General features: G+C 40.2%; 1 protein-coding gene across 2 annotated transcripts; it reads right to left on the reverse strand.

Annotated features, from left to right (window-relative positions):
- Window positions 1–1,276: 1,276 nt before the first annotated feature.
- On the reverse strand, window positions 1,277–15,860 carry PSMD10 (proteasome 26S subunit, non-ATPase 10). Of its 2 annotated transcripts, none has more exons than XM_068962539.1 (5): window positions 15,746–15,860; window positions 13,362–13,460; window positions 5,201–5,347; window positions 4,937–5,103; window positions 1,277–2,255 (listed from the first exon to the last, which is right to left on the reverse strand). In XM_068962539.1, exons 1-5 carry the CDS (start codon window positions 15,857–15,859, stop codon window positions 2,102–2,104), a joined length of 681 nt encoding a protein of 226 aa, XP_068818640.1. In that variant the 5' UTR covers window position 15,860; the 3' UTR covers window positions 1,277–2,101. The 2 variants fall into 2 exon arrangements, with proteins under 2 accessions (XP_068818640.1, XP_068818641.1); XM_068962540.1 differs by having other exon boundaries at window positions 2,147–2,255; window positions 5,016–5,103.
- Between the last annotated feature and the right edge of the window lie 232 nt (window positions 15,861–16,092).

The following is a 16,092-nucleotide window of genomic DNA, read 5'->3' on the forward strand; positions in this document are numbered from 1 at the left end:
ATGGAATACCAGACCACCTGACCTACCTCTTGAGAAACCTATATGCAGGTCAGGAAGCAACAGTTATAAGTGGACATGGAACAACAGACTGGTTCCAAATAGGAAAAGGAGGACGTCAAGGCCGTATATTGTCACCGTGCTTATTTAATTTATATGCAGAGTACATCATGAGAAACGCTGGACTGGAAGAAACACAAGCTAGAATCAAGATTGCCGGGAGAAATATCAATAACCTGAGATATGCAGATGACACCACCCTTATGGCAGAAAGTGAAGAGGAACTAAGAAGCCTCTTGATGAAAGTGAAAGAGGAGAGTGAAAAAGTTGGCTTAAAGCTCAACATTCAGAAAACGAACATCATGGCATCTGGTCCCATCACTTCATGGGAAATAGATGGGGAAACAGTGGAAACAGTGTCAGACTATTTTTTTGGGCTCCAAAATCACTGCAGATGGTGACTGCAGCCATGAAATTAAAAGATGCTTGCTCCTTGGAAGGAAAGTTATGACCAACCTAGATAGCATATTGAAAAGCAGAGACATTCCTTTGCCAACAAAGGTCCATCTAGTCAAGGCTATGGTTTTTCCTGTGGTCATGTATGGATGTGAGAGTTGGACTGTGAAGAAAGCTGAGCGCCGAAGAATTGATGCTTTTGAACTGTGGTGTTGGAGAAGACTCTTGAGAGTTCCTTGGACTGCAAGGAGACCCAACTAGTCCTTTGTAAAGGAGATCAGCCCTGGGTGTTCATTGGAAGGAATGATGCTAAAGCTGAAAACTCCAGTACTTTGGCCACCTCATGCAAAGAGTTGACTCATTGGAAAAGACTCTGATGATGGGAGGGATTGGGGGCAGGAGGAGAAGGGGATGACAGAGGATGAGATGGCTGGATGGCATCACTGACTCGATGGATGTGAATCTGAGTGAACTCCGGGAGTTGGTGATGGACAGGGAGGCCTGGAGTGCTGCAATTCATGGGGTCGCAGAGTCAGACATGACTGAGCATCTGAACTGAACTGAATCATTTAAAATGTTTCCCTAAAGTGAGATCAAATTTATACTTATTAATTTTCTTTTGCTCCAATTTAATTAGCAATTCAGAAGATTTTTACATATTTTAGCTGCAGTTCAAGCTTCACTAATTTTACTGACTTTAGAGCTACCAAAAATTAAGAAAGTATCTTTATAAAGCCTTTAAAGGCTTAAGTGAGTTATCTAACTGATTTGAAAGAAGAATCAGGAGATTTAGCATTTTATTTTTTTAGCTGCTGAAATACAAATCAAAATTCATTTTTGTTATACATCATGGTAACAAACTTGACATTCTTTTCAATATGGTGTGATTTAATATAGGTACTTAAAAATTTTCTTTTCATGTTTGGGAACGCAGGTACACCCGTGGTGGATTCATGTCAATGTATGGCAAAACCAATACAGTATTGTAAAGTAAAATAAAGTAAAAATAAAAATTAAAAAGAAAAAAAACAATACATTTTACTTTGGAGGGAAACAGCTCATTAAAAAAGACACTCGTACCCATGTGATTTTATTTCATTTTCTTTGTGGTTATGAATGCCAAGGACAGCATCCCCGAACCGAAAACTTGGTCCTCACAAGATATAAGTATTCCTCCGATAACAAAAAATTAAACCGTACTGTCAGAAAAAACAGAAATATGTGGCGTAGGCTTCTGAGTTATGATGTGTTTCAACTGTATGGAGGAACATTCTAGAATCTACCTAGAAACATTGGGAAAACCATTGGCCTGGTGCTACTGGGGTTGTTCTGCCTCAAAGGGGGATAGAGGGTGCGTGATAGGGTGCTTAAGACTCACAACAGCCACAAAATCACTTGCACAGAGTTAACCAAAATTCAATACAGATAATATAAAAGAGTAGGACAATGTCAACAGTTATTCAATGCCTGGAAAGCAAGTTGTAAGCTAAGAACAAATAACTCGGCAGGAACAATAGTAAACACGTTTACAAGACTTGGGAGATGAAAAAACTTCGTCATTCATAGATGATGTCTTGTGTACACATACATTAGTTACCAGTACATTAGGGGACAGCCACAAAACAAAGTAAGACTAAATCCAAGCTGTTTAGCTTTCCACCATTCTCTTGAGTATTAAACCCAGCCCACCTTTGGCCACTTGTAGGGGTGTTTTTTCTTCTTTATTCTCAATGTAAATGCTTGCTCCTTGGGACACCAGCAATTTTGCTTCTTCCACTCTCTCTTCATCACAGGCTAAGTGCCTGAAATCAAGGACCACAGAGATTGATTAATCATTTCCAGTTCTATATAATGGTTAGGAGTTCCTGACAGGTAGTCTGAACTGCATATGGCTGTGTGATGCTGGAAAGTTATTTAATCTTGAAGGGAAAATCTATTTCCATGGAGAAGAGTGTTTTTAAGTTAAAATTCAGTGGAATATAGCTTTAGAATCTCAGACCATAAATAACAATTCTGACCCTACTACAACAAAAGCGATCTAAATGCCAGCCTAAGAACAATGCCCTCATTTTATGGAGATTAGTAGGTTATACCAAAGACATACAATAATTCTGGGTTAGAATTTAGAAAAACCTCTCTATATAATCTGCTAATAGCAACTTGTGTCGTTTAAATATTGGAAAAGCAGTCTATAAAATTTTTTATACCATCTGATTGTTATAGGCACTTTGTAGGTTAGCAGGGTATTATTATCACCATTTTACAGTTGAAATTGTGACTGAGGTTAAAGTCTTTGTATATGATGACGACACGGCTGAGCAGTGAGTTGGGCGGGGGTGGGGGTGGGGACCTTGTGAGGCACTTAACAGTTTACCGGGTAGAGTACTATACACTTAACATGTTATTTTCTTTAACCTTAGGGAGGAAGGAATTTTACATATCTCATATTACAGATAAGAAAATTAGACTCAGGAAACTTAAGTAACTTCTCCAAGTTATTTAATATAGCTGTTAAGTGGCTGAGTTTGGATAGGGCAAATAGCATCTAACTATTCCTTAATCTTTGGCTCTTCCCAGGATGCAACACTGCCTGTGACTCCTAAATTTCCTCCAGGCCACCCTCCCTTTCTTATTTGGAGAAAAGGGCTAGAACATGCATGTTTTTCTAAATAAAGCCACTCAGAACTACAGAGAAAAAATTTAAAACAAAGAGTTAAGAAAACAATATTGAATCTTACTCTGAACTAAAAAGAAGACTCATAGATTTTCTGGTTCAAAAAAGTCACCATTAAATAAAGAATAAAAGTGGCCAATTACTGTAGAAGAAATATCAAGGTAGAGGATGGCTTCAGGTCATACATAGTCAATGCCAGATGCATTTGAGTTAAATGAAAAACAGTAACTAAACCAAACCAATGCAATGTTTTTTTCGTAAAACAGCAATAAAATACAGGTGACTTAAGTGTACATAGCATAATAAGTGTTAGTCACTCAGTTGTGTCTGATTCTTTGTGACCCCATGGACTATAGCCCACCAGGCTCCTCTGTCCATGGGATTTCCCAGGCAAGAATACTGGAGTGAGTAGTCATTTCCTTCTCCAGGGGATCTTCCCAACTCAGGGATCAAACCTGCGTCTCCTTCATTATAGGCAGATTCTTTACTGTTTGTGCCACCAGGGAAGCCCAATAAATTTAAAGAGACTGGATCTGCAATGAAAATGCCTGAGTTCTTGATTATAGCATGTGAAAGTATATTAGTTGCTATGTCGTGTCCGACTCTTTCAACCCCATGGAATGTAGCCTGCCAGGCTCCTCTGTCCATGGAATTCTCCAGGCAAGAATACTGGAGTGGGTAGCCATTCCCTTCTCCAGGGGATCTTCCTGACCCAGGGATTGAACCTGGGTCTCCCGCATTGCAGGCAGATTCTTTACCATCTAGGCCACCAGGAAGCCCCAAAATACAGGTGAGTATTTATCTAACTTCAGGGTGAGGAAGTACTTTCTAGCTGTGAGGGAAGATTAATAGATCTGACTATATAGAAGTCAAAAACTTCTGTCATTTCAAAAAAATAAAATTTAAAGACAAACTGGGAAAAATATTTTCAACTAGCATGGAAGAAGGTTAATACTTGTACTATGTCAAGGGTATACAAACAAATCAGTAAAAATAAATTAATTTTCCAAAAGGAAACAGAGAAAGGGATATAGAAAGCTATAATTTAGAGAAGAAATATAGTCATAGGCACTAAAAATGTTTAGCTTCCTTGATAGTAAGAAAATGCAAGTTACAACTTTGAAACACCATTTTTCCTATAAGAAAAGGATATTTTTCATGTCGGAGAGGGGTAATAGGCACTCTCAAACTGCTGTTGGGAGGAGGCAAAAATACAACTCCTCTGGAAGTAATTTGGGAATATACAGCAACTGTTTTAAAATGTGTATCTGTTGACCCAGCAATTCTAGTTCTACACTAAGATACTAATCAGCAATATGGCCAAAGGTTTTCGTATAACGTTTGATCAATGTAGCATTATTTATAATAGCGGAAAACTCAAAAAAGCTTAAACATACAGTAACAGAGGAATTATTAAATTCTGGCATAAAATAGCATTGTGTATAGGCATTCAAAATCATTTTAGAAATATTTATTAACATTGGAAAATGCTTACACTATGAGGTAAAAAGCACAAGATATGAAACTACATACACAATATGGTTCCAATTTTTTTAAAAAGCATATGCAAAGTATGCATATTTACATATAAAAGACAGGGAGGAAATACATTAAAATGTTATCAGTGGTTATTTCTGGGTGGCAAGATGATAGGCACTTTGAATTTTTATCTTTATACTTTTGTGTACCTTCAGGTTTTTTTTGGCCATAAACAGGTATTATAAGCAGAATTAAAAAAATGATGTGTAAGAATTAGCGCAAGAGGGCTAATGTCAGGTAGAATATAAATGACTGCTACTCATCACTTACAGAGGAGTGTTACCCTCAGTGTCTTGGATGTTTGTGGAAGCTTTGTAGTACAGAAGAATATGAATCATCTTCAAGTTACCCTTGGCTGCTGCCCGGTGCATCGCTGTGGCCTCATAATGGTCCTTAGCATCTGGATTAGCTCCGCCTTCCAGTAACATGACAGCAATCTGGGAAGATATAAAAGAAAACAATGCAGATGTCTGTTAATATCTGTGTTTGCGTAGAGGTTTAGAACTCAAAAGAAGCCTGGGAATGGAACCCTACCTCATGCCTGTTTTTGGAAGCTGCATAATGTAGGGGAGTACAGCCATTTTGATTGACAGCATTCACTTGAGCACCTTTTCCCAGAAGGGCTTTGACAATCTCATCTCGACCAGCAGAAGCAGCAATATGAAGAGGAGACCAACCTGCCTGTAAAAGAGGTGGACAGAACACAAACCAGGCAGAAAAGTCACAGGGATTAATGCTAACATTAAGACAGGGTTTACAGAGCTGTGTATGAGTGGTTTTAAGAAAATACATTCTTCCCCTCATTAAGGACTGCAGGATATTTGGAAATCAGATACATACAAAAGAAAAGAATCCATAATTCTGTAACATGGAGACCACTTAAGACTAACTCTAATGTGTTTTTAAATAGGGATCGTAGGATATCAAACTTCGTTGAGTTGTATTTTCCAAAATTTCCACTTATCATCATGTTGTGCCGGGAGCCAGTGTGAGGAATCCCGCCCGTGACAAGGTCATGAGGAAGGAAGCTGACATACGCAAGGTGTGCTCAGACTTCAGGGACCCCTCTGGAAATTCCTAAGCATGTACCCCAACAAAAATCTGCCGGCTTTTGTGCTCTGCTTTTCCACTTTTCTGATATTCTCTGGAAAAAAGTCAATTCAGGGTTTTAGTCTTCTGCATTTGAAAGGGATGTTTCAGTTAAACCCCTCTGATAGCTCTCTAGCCTGCCTAACAGGTTCCCCAGACCTCTTGCAGCTTGTGAATTGCTTACAGCCCCCCAACCGCGGGAGGCACAAAGCTTAAAAGCATCTTAAAGATACAGAGCCTTTTCTAAAGAGTTAAAAATTATATTGGTAGAGGGTTTTCACTGTTGACTCAAGGATTGCTGCCAGACCTCCATATTCTTTATCTTTTAGGCACCTGGAAGGATGTTATTGTAAGCAGGATGTAGAAAAAGATACATAGTAGTTTTTGATGTTAGCAACACTAGACTTTTGAGTTAACTGCTTCTCTTTTGCTGTAAATCACTGTACTCCCTCTACTTGTTATAAGATTGCTGTATCCTTGCTATGTAAGAATGTAACTTTATTTAGGGCTTTCTGAGAGTGGCACCAGACCTTGGGAAGATCAACACAAATAAGTCTTGTGGTTGACAAACCCTTATCAGAAAAAAGGCTGTAAAATGTTAATTGGCCCTTTTGGTTGGAAGATGATGTAAATTACCTAAGACTTGTGTATACAATTAGGTATGCAGAGAGAAAAGCCTAGTTTTGGTTAAGAGTCTGGACTGCTAACGCTGCATAACTTTGTGTTACCCATTGATCTCCATGTTTTATCAAAAGTATAAAAGGCCTTCTGAACAATAAAGGATGGGACCAGATTCTCGGACCAGTTTCTCGGACTAGTCTTGGCCTGGTTTCTTGGGAATCTGGCTCCCCCCGTGTCTCTCTCTCTCTCTCTTTTTCTCCCCCTTTTCTTCCCTCTGCTCTTTACTTTAATTTCAGGCTGAATTTCCATCTGGGGCGCGGAGGCTCGCCAGGTCTACTTATTTGCCCTGGTTATTAAGACCTGCGCGAAAGGGAGCTTAAGGCGAGGCACCCTTAGATATTCAAGTGGGCGCCGGTGGCCCAACGTAGATGGTGCAAATTCCGTGTCTGGAATTTTATTGGTCTTCCGCGTAAACCAAGCTATTCAGCCCTCTTTCTCCACTTAATCTTCCTACTGCACTATAGTTTCTTAATCTAATCTTATATTAATAAATAAACAAGTCTTTCCACGCCAACACCGTCCACTCTTCGAATTCCCTGGATCCACCGGGGCTGGACCCCGGCAAGTGGCGCCCGGAACAGGCTATTCGAAGGTAGGTTCCTCGGAGCAAAAGCTCCCCCCGGAGCACTCTCTGTAGCTCCCCCCGGAGCACTCTCTGTAGCTCCCCCCGGAGCACTCTCTGTAGCTCCCCCCGGAGCACTCTCTGTTGCTCCCCCCGGAGTGACTTAATCACTCCCCCCGGAGTACTTTTGGGTACTCCCCCAGTGTTGAGTGTTCGGGACGGCTAGGACCCCACTCAGGGTGCTGCGGACCCCCCTGTAGGATAGACAGGGTGAGGAGGAGTGGGAAGTGTTCAAAGGTTTAAGACAAACCTGGTGCTCTAGAGGTTGAAAAGAAACCTGCTATCTTAGGGTTGAAAACAAAACCCCCCTTGCCAAAGGTAAAACCTTTTTGTCAAGGCAGACTTTTCTATAACTCTTAATTTTCTGACACGGGTAACAATGACTCAAAACAATGACAACTCTTTATAAAAGTAATTTTTTAATTGTTAAACAAAAGACAAATTAAAGATAAAAAGGCTAGTGTTACGAGAGCAATGTCCTTGGTTTCCATAAAAGTGATTTTAGATACTTGGGTAAAGCTAGGAAAACAGCTAAAAAAACTTACTATACTTTGCATGGGCCTGTAAATGCTTTTGCTCTGTAAAATATGATTACAAATGTTCTGGACCCCTGTCATGAGGCTGTTAGATACCCTATGGGAGAGGCTATAGCGGTAAATGGTAGTGGGTCTCCACCTTCTACGCAGATCATATTTTCTGCCATTGGCAAACAAAAGGGGACAGACTGTACTCTTCCTCCCGAGGAAGGAGGGTGCTTACAGGACGCAGCGGCCGAGCGCCCTGGAGAGCCCCCTCCCCCTCTACACAAACCAAACCTTTAAAAAAAAAAGTTATCTTATTTAAGGGGACAACTGCAACCTCTGCTTGCGCCTCCCCAGGGCTTAAGAACTCCCCACTTTATATCCAAAGCCTCCCAGAACATTGCTTAAGTTTGAAAAGGATAGTTAAAATATTTTTGAGCAAAAGAACTTTTAAAACAGAGCTTGCTCCTTGCATAAAATCCCCTCAGGAGGGGCCTCACCCAAGAAAAAAAAAAAAAGGAAGAAAAACAAAAAAACAAAAAAAAAGAAAAATATTTGTAATGAAAAGGATTTTACAAATGCAAAATGTTTCTCTTGAGGCCAAATAGAACATTTTTTGCCAAAATGTCCTGCTAAACAGAGACAACAAGCCGTACCAAACAACCCCAGGTAGCTCAGGCCTAGACCTCAGTTCCACCACCTCAATAATATTAACTCCCGACTCAGATTCCAATGGGAGTGGCTAGTCGCCTGCCTGAGGACATTGTAAGACTTGTGCTGGGGCATAGCTTGCTTTCTTTTCAAGAAATTTCGGTAGTGTCTTGTGTAGTAAATTCTGATTATACTGAAAAAATTGAAGTTTTGATCTCGCCACCTGCTAAAACTGTGCAATTAATAAAAATAAAAAAATAGCACAGCTTTTGCTTTTACCTTATTACCAGACAAAAAAAACAGACAAAAAAGCCCCAGAGGATCTAGATCTAGCCTTTTGGGTGCAAAATATTGCAGCTTCTAGGCCTTTAAAAGATTTTTTAATTCAAGGATATAAAATGTCATGGCTCTTAGACAATAGACAAGACGTTTCTTACATTGCTGAGAGACTAGTCCACCTCCTGGCCAACACATACTACTGAAAAGGAGTTGGTGGGATTAGAAAAAGTGGTATGCAGGATGGAAATGCTGTAGAAGAAGAGGTGAGAGTTTAAAACCTTGGTGAGTAGTGAGCTCCCCGTTGCTGGAAGTATTCAAGCAAAGATTAAATGGTTACTTGTCATCTAAAAGGCTATAGACCAGATTTGGGTTATAAAAAGATCATTGGAAAAGCTTATAAAGATATTGTGTAACACCTCTTTTCTTGCTTCTTATATTTAGGTCTGCCAAAAGTTTTAAAACTGATAATGTCCGTTTAAAGCTACTGAGAGATTGTTTACTAACTTTAAATGATTTCCAGAAATTATTAGGTGATATTAATTGGATATGCCCACATTTAAAACTGACTTCTGTAGATTTAAAGCCTTTTGTTTGATTGCTTAAAAAAACAATCCTAATCCCAGTTCTAAGAAAAGGTTGACTAGTGAGACAGAGTTGGCTTTTGTTAAAGTAAATGAGGCTTTAAATGATCAGTTAATTAAGATTAATATTACCAAAAGAGGAGATGAAATTATTCTTGCCACAAAATAAATACCTACAGGATGCTTGTGACAAGAAGGCCCATTGGTTCCATCTACCAATGACCCCAAGAAAAATAGTTTTATCTTATCCCAACTTGGTGGCACAATTAATTTTAAAAAGAAGAAAAAAAAAGTGTGGAACTTTTTGGATAAGAGGTAGCAAATATAGTAATTCCATTCAATAAGGATCAACTGCAATTCTTTTACAAAAATAGTGATGATTTGGCAAGTTGCTCTGATAGATTTCAGGAGTCAAATTTTGTTTTATTTGCCCTCAAGCCCCCACAGTAGTTAAAATTGCAAAAATTTTAGATTGGCAACTTGAAGATACCTGTGGAACTTTCCAACCTTATGTCGTTCCTTCACTCCCCCTTACCCTGTGGGGGAGGGACGTGCTATCTCAAATGGGAGTGTTACTTTTTAGCCCTGATGATAAAGTGACCTCTCAGATGCTGCAGATGGGCTATGATCCATCAAAAGGATTGGGTAAACAACAGACAGAAATAATTGAGCCAATTTGCCCAACTCCTCGCAAGCTTAGTGCTGGATTGGGATATCCAAATTTATAATGGAGGCCAGTGTTTTTGCTGCCTACCCCATTACATGGATATCTCAAGATCCAGTGTGGGTGGAACAATGGCCTCTGCCTAAGGAAAAATTACTGACATATTAATTAAAAAGATTAATTCAAGTATACTGACTTATTAAATTGTTTAATAAAGAGCCATCAAGAATTGTAATTCCATATAACAGAGAACAACTTGATGCTTTTCAAATGTTTGATGATGATTGGCAGATTGCTATAAAAAATTATTGTGATCAGATCTTGCATCATTTACCCTCACATGCTTTGTTAATTCAAAAATTAAAAAAGGAAAATTTAAGTATAGTTTTCCCCCATCAGATTTTACAATATGTTCTCTCTGTAATAAATTAAATGCTGATTTGTCTGAAACAGTAAAATAAAAAGCCATTAGTAAAGTGAAAAGATCTCCTCCAGATGACAAAAAGATCCCGACCCAAAATTAACTGCCGGTCGAGGAAGTGTTTATATTTTTTCCACAGGGTGCAGATTCGTCAATTTGGATCCCGGACAGACTGATTCACCACGAAAGAAAAAGGGAATTTCTCTGCCGCCACCGCCGCGGGAAACAGCCGCGCACCAAAAGCTGCGGGCGGGGCCAGCCTGACTGACAGAACCCAGTGCACCGCACTCGCAGCCCCGTAACAGCTCCCACCAGCAGGAGAGGCAAAATAAACATCAAGATCCGGGCGGGACTAACAGCTGCTGCAGCGCAAACTCCAACCAGAAAATGACTCTATTTACTCTATTTTGGCTTGTCTATCCTCTCCTTATGTTTTTCTTTTCACCAATGATTCCAGAAAACTTAACGTACCTAATGTAGTGACTTGTGAACCATGGATGCTTTCATCTTGTTTAACTCCTCAAAATAATGTCTGCTCTTTTGTGGTTTTAAAGATGTCCTGTAACTGTAACAACTTACTGATATGATAATTATGTTCTTGCTGTGTTACAACAACTGTTATTGTTACTATGGCAGCAATCATTGACTCAACAAGTATAAATGCCCAATATGTTAAAAAATCAAGTTTTAGATGTTTTGGAACAGCTCAGATATTAGTTTAGACTTAGGGAAACTGCATAACCAGATTCAGACCTTGGAACACTCCCGATTAGATTTTACCACCGCAGGAGAAGCCAATGACTTTTTCCACACTTTCTCGAACTTCATTTCTGGAAAGACTATTCTGTCTACTGTTTATAATCTTGCTCCTTGTAATCATTCTTCCCTGTATTGTCTAGATTCTTCGGCAGAGCATGTGAAATCTCGCGACAGAACTGCACCTGATTTTAAAAATAAATAATTAATTAATTAAAATTAAAAAGGGTGAGATGCCAGGAGCCAGTGTGAGGAATCCCGCCCGTGACAAGGTCATGAGGAAGGAAGCTGACATATGCAAGGTGTGCTCAGACTTCAGGGACCCCTCTGGAAATTCCTAAGCATGTACCCCAGCAAAAATCTGCCGGCTTTTGTGCTCTGCTTTTCCACTTTTCTGATATTCTCTGGAAAAAAGTCAATTCAGGGTTTTAGTCTTCTGCATTTGAAAGGGATGTTTCAGTTAAACCCCTCTGATAGCTCACTAGCCTGCCTAACAGGATCCCCAGACCTCTTGCAGCTTGTGAATTGCTTACAGCTCCCCAACCACGGGAGGCACAAAGCTTAAAAGCATCTTAAAGATACAGAGCCTTTTCTAAAGAGTTAAAAATTATATTGGTAGAGGGTTTTCACTGTTGACTCAAGGATTGCTGCCAGACCTCCATATTCTTTATCTTTTAGGCACCTGGAAGGATGTTATTGTAAGCAGGATGTAGAAAAAGATACATAGTAGTTTTTGATGTTAGCAACACTAGACTTTTGAGTTAATTGCTTCTCTTTTGCTGTAAATCACTGTACTCCCTCTACTTGTTATAAGATTGCTGTATCCTTGCTATGTAAGAATGTAACTTTATTTAGTGCTTTCTGAGAGTGGCACCAGATCTTGGGAAGATCAACACAAATAAGTCTTGTGGTTGACAAACCCTTATCAGAAAAAAGGCTGTAAAATGTTAATTGGCCCTTTTGGTTGGAAGATGATGTAAATTACCTAAGACTTGTGTATACAATTAGGTATGCAGAGAGAAAAGCCTAGTTTTGATAAGAGTCTGGACTGCTAACGCTGCATAACTTTGTGTTACCCATTGATCTCCATGTTTTATCAAAAGTATAAAAGGCCTTCTGAACAATAAAGGATGGGACAAGATTCTCGGACCAGTTTCTCGGACTAGTCTCGGCCTGGTTTCTTGGGAATCTGGCTCCCCCCGTGTCTCTCTCTCTCTCTCTCTTTTTCTCTCCCTTTTCTTCCCTCTGCTCTTTACTTTAATTTCAGGCTGAATTTCCATCTGGGGCGCGGAGGCTCGCCAGGTCTACTTATTTGCCCTGGTTATTAAGACCTGCGCGAAAGGGAGCTTAAGGCGAGGCACCCTTAGATATTCAAGCGGGCGCCGGTGGCCCAACGTAGATGGTGCAAATTCCTTGTCTGGAATTTTATTGGTCTTCCGCGTAAACCAAGCTATTCAGCCCTCTTTCTCCACTTAATCTTCCTACTGCACTATAGTTTCTTAATCTAATCTTATATTAATAAATAAACAAGTCTTTCCACGCCAACGCCGTCCACTCTTCGAATTCCCTGGATCCACCGGGGCTGGACCCCAGCAATGTTGTAGGAATTTTTCTGTCATTCTTTGGAATCATAACTTTATTGGCTGCATACTATTATGTAGATATACCTACTGTACTCAACTATTCCTCCATTATTTTTCTTTTTTTTTGCTATTATGTATATTACTTCCTCAAGCATCCTGGAAAAGGAACCTGCTTACAAAAAGTTTTCACCCTTATTCTTCAGAAAGTGAAAGTAAAAGTCACTCAGTTGAGTCCAACTCTTTGTGACCCCATGGACATACAGTCCATGGAATTCTCCAGGCCAGAATACTGGAGTGGATAGCCATTCCCTTCTCCAGGGGATCTTCCCAACCCAGGGATCTAACCCAGATCTCCTGCATTACAGGCAGATTCTTTTTCAGCTGAGCCACAAGGGAAGCACAAGAATACTGGAGAGGGTAGCCTACCCCTTCTCCAGCAGATCTTCCCAACCCAGGAATCGAACCGGGGTCTCCTGCTAGAAGTCTTACCCTAATATAACCAATACCATTGCACTAAATCTCTTTATAACAAAAAAGGTTCTAGGCCCTCATTCTAATTATAGGCACTATTCACCAAAAATTTTTTAACATAAGAAAAATGGCTTTGTAGTCTCTTAGACGTCATTGCAATAAGCCTTGATCTGCATGCTTACCTTAAATTACAGGCTATAAGTGGCAAAATGAAATAATGCAACCACCAGTCCTGTATTTGGTCACTGGCGCCATGCTGCAACTTCCTAGTCATAAAGGTTAAAATTTATTTGTGACTTTAATTCTCAGGCTTCAGTAAACACCAGTCTGGACTCTAAAGATAACAGGGAATTTATCGACTCTGCCTAGTACTCACATCATCTTTATCATTCACTGGCACTCCAAGTTGCAGCAAGAATTCAACAATTTCTGTATGTCCAGCTGAGCAGGCCCAATGCAACGCTGTTCTGCTGTCCTACATGGGAAACAGAGAAGCAGCAAGATCAACATTCTTGAAAAGAAATAAAAGAACTAAGACGAGAAAGCAGAACATACTAATCCTGAGCCAGTGAACATACGGTTTGGAAACAAGAAATGGAGAGGACTGGATCCTCAGGTAGGTAACCTTAAACTACATTACTTACATAAGAGAGCATAAGGTTTTAGTACCATGCGGAGAATACATTGATGAATGTAGGTAATTCTGGGTAGAATAGACCCATGAAAACAATAGAGCAAAAAACTTACTTCAGTGCTTTGGCAGAAACAGAGCTTTAGCTATGTACATATTTTTATGTCAGGCACTGTGCTAAAAATATTACGTCTATCAATTCCTGTAATCCCCATGATTCTATATAGTATATATTATCCCCATTTTACAGATCAGGGAACTAAGATTCCTCAAGGCAAGCAGCTTGTCCAAGGTCACATAGCTAGTAAATGGTGAAGTTAGGACACAAGCCTGAATTTTCTAGATGCTCTAGAAAGAACAAGTGAATCTTATGGAAAGGAAATGTTCATAAAACTAGTTGAGATTCCCTATATAGCCATTTAAAAAACATACCACACACAGAATTAGAAAGCAACATTATTTAAAAAAAAAAAGCTAGAAAGGAGTTTCTCAATAAGAATTTCTTACTCTTATATTTTTTTTGCAGTGACTGCTATATTTCTTAGCTCTGTGTAAAAGAAAATAGTATTATAAGCTTTATTACAAAAATTTCAAACTCATATAAAAATAGGCCAATCACCTATATTGTACAAATGTCTTCTAATATTTGCTTCATCTGTTTTTTTCCCTTAAAGAGATTTTAAAAAACAAATCTTAAATATCATGACTTTTCATCCCTAAGTATTTGGGTGTCTAAAAATCACTTTGTTGTTATTTAGTCAGTTTAGTCGGTAAGTCCTGTCCAACTCTTTTGTGACCCCATGGACTGTAGCCTGCCAGACTCCTTTGTCCATGGGATTTCCCAGACGAAAATACTAGGTTGCCATTTCCTTCTCCATAAAAATACTTTACTACATAGCTATTACACTGGTTAAAATTAACTCTAACTCCTTTATAACATCAAATACCCAGTCTGTATTCAGATTTCCCCAACAGTACCCCAAATATCTTTTTGCAGTTAGCTTGTTTTCAATCGGGGTCCATACAGTGTCCACAAGTTGCAACAGTTGTTTCTTAAGTCTTTTGATCCTGAATAGTTTCTCCCTTTTTTATGCCATTGACTTGATGAAGAATGGTTAGAAGTATTATTAAATCTTAATTTAACTGTGTTAAATTAAATCTAAAGTATTAAACATTACCAGACCAAACTAAAGGGAAACCAGGCAAAGGGATTTTTCAGGTTGAGCAGCAAAGGAAAGTTCCAGAGAAGTCTCCCGACTTCTAATTCTCTTCTCAAAGACACAAAATGGAGATTTTTAATTATGTGACACTATCTTGCTAGTGCTTAGCACGGTGCCTGTCAAACAGGAAGCAATCTATAAATGTTTGTTGGCTTACTGAGGGCACCATGATTCTTTCTAGAAACTCAGGGTGAAAGCATGAGGGTTCTTTACGTAGGAGCAGAAAGAAACATTCCCAAGGTCCACTCTCTTTTGTTTAACTTCTGCCTAAACTGCCCATTCATCCTCCAGGGAAACCTCATTCATTTTTCAAGATACAGTCAACCTTCCCTCTGCAAAGTCTTTAGGGTTAGAACATTGGGCTTTCCTAAGCCAGATTAAATCAGGCCCTTCCATGATATGTTCTGAAAGCACCACGTCAACTTCTCTCCCGAAGAATACCACAATTAGAATAGGACATATGATTTGGGATTACTTTATCCACGTCTGCTCCTTCCAGTAACTGCCTGACACAGACGAGGCGTTCAGTTACACGTTACCTCGAATAAAATCACTAATAAAAGCAAAGAAATCCATTACAAAAATCCAGAAACTTTCCTTCTCACAGATGCCTCAAAGATTGGGCATTTCTGAGAAATGAGCTAAACGTTCTAGAAATATCCAAAATACAGCGAGCTAAGTACCAGGCCAAAGGGGGAGGGGGGAAACATTGGCACTTTGCGGGGCTAGACTGGGCCGCTCTATCCCGAGTCCTGAGGTGACCCAGGGGTAGGGATGGGGAGGCGGGGGCGGGAATCCCGCCCTCTCGGAACCGGCCTCCCCCTGCACTGGGCAGGGCTGTGCAGCCACGTTGTCTCCGCCGCCGCCGCCGCCGCCGCCGCCTGCGGAGAGGGTCCAGCGCTGCTTTACCTGGTCAGTCCTAGTGGCCAGGGACTTATCCGCCAGGATCCTCTCCTTTAACTCCTCCAGCTTCCCGCTGTAGGCCAGGTTGCAGATCATTAGGTTAGACACACACCCCTCCATTTCGCTTTCTCAGGATCTCGGGGCAGCCAGATCCACCACCTCCTCACGTCGCAGGCTCCGAGCGCCAATCAAAAGAGCCCGTAGAGCTCCACCAATCACCATCCTCTCTTGTTCCTTTGCTTTTCCCATCGCAGGGCGCCTCTGGGAGTTGCAGTCTGAGTGCAGTTCCGGGCAGGGAGGCGCGGTCGCCACTCTCCCCGACTCTGCCCGTAGTGGGGCGGAACTACGAGTCC

Source organism: Capricornis sumatraensis, chromosome X (genome assembly GCF_032405125.1).
Source record: "Capricornis sumatraensis isolate serow.1 chromosome X, serow.2, whole genome shotgun sequence".
Classification (NCBI taxonomy): Eukaryota; Metazoa; Chordata; class Mammalia; order Artiodactyla; family Bovidae; genus Capricornis; species Capricornis sumatraensis.

What these genes read in the sequence shown, in the direction of transcription:
- PSMD10 (XM_068962539.1), bottom strand. Translation starts at nt 15,859, where the DNA reads ATGGAGGGGTGTGTGTCTAACCTAATGATCTGCAACCTGGCCTACAGC. An exon ending in CAGTGAATGATAAAGATGAT is followed by an intron (nt 5,348 to 13,361) that starts GTGAGTACTAGG and finishes CCTCTTTTACAG; the next exon opens with GCAGGTTGGTCTCCTCTTCA. An exon ending in CTTCCAAAAACAGGCATGAG is followed by an intron (nt 5,104 to 5,200) that starts GTAGGGTTCCAT and finishes ATATCTTCCCAG; the next exon opens with ATTGCTGTCATGTTACTGGA.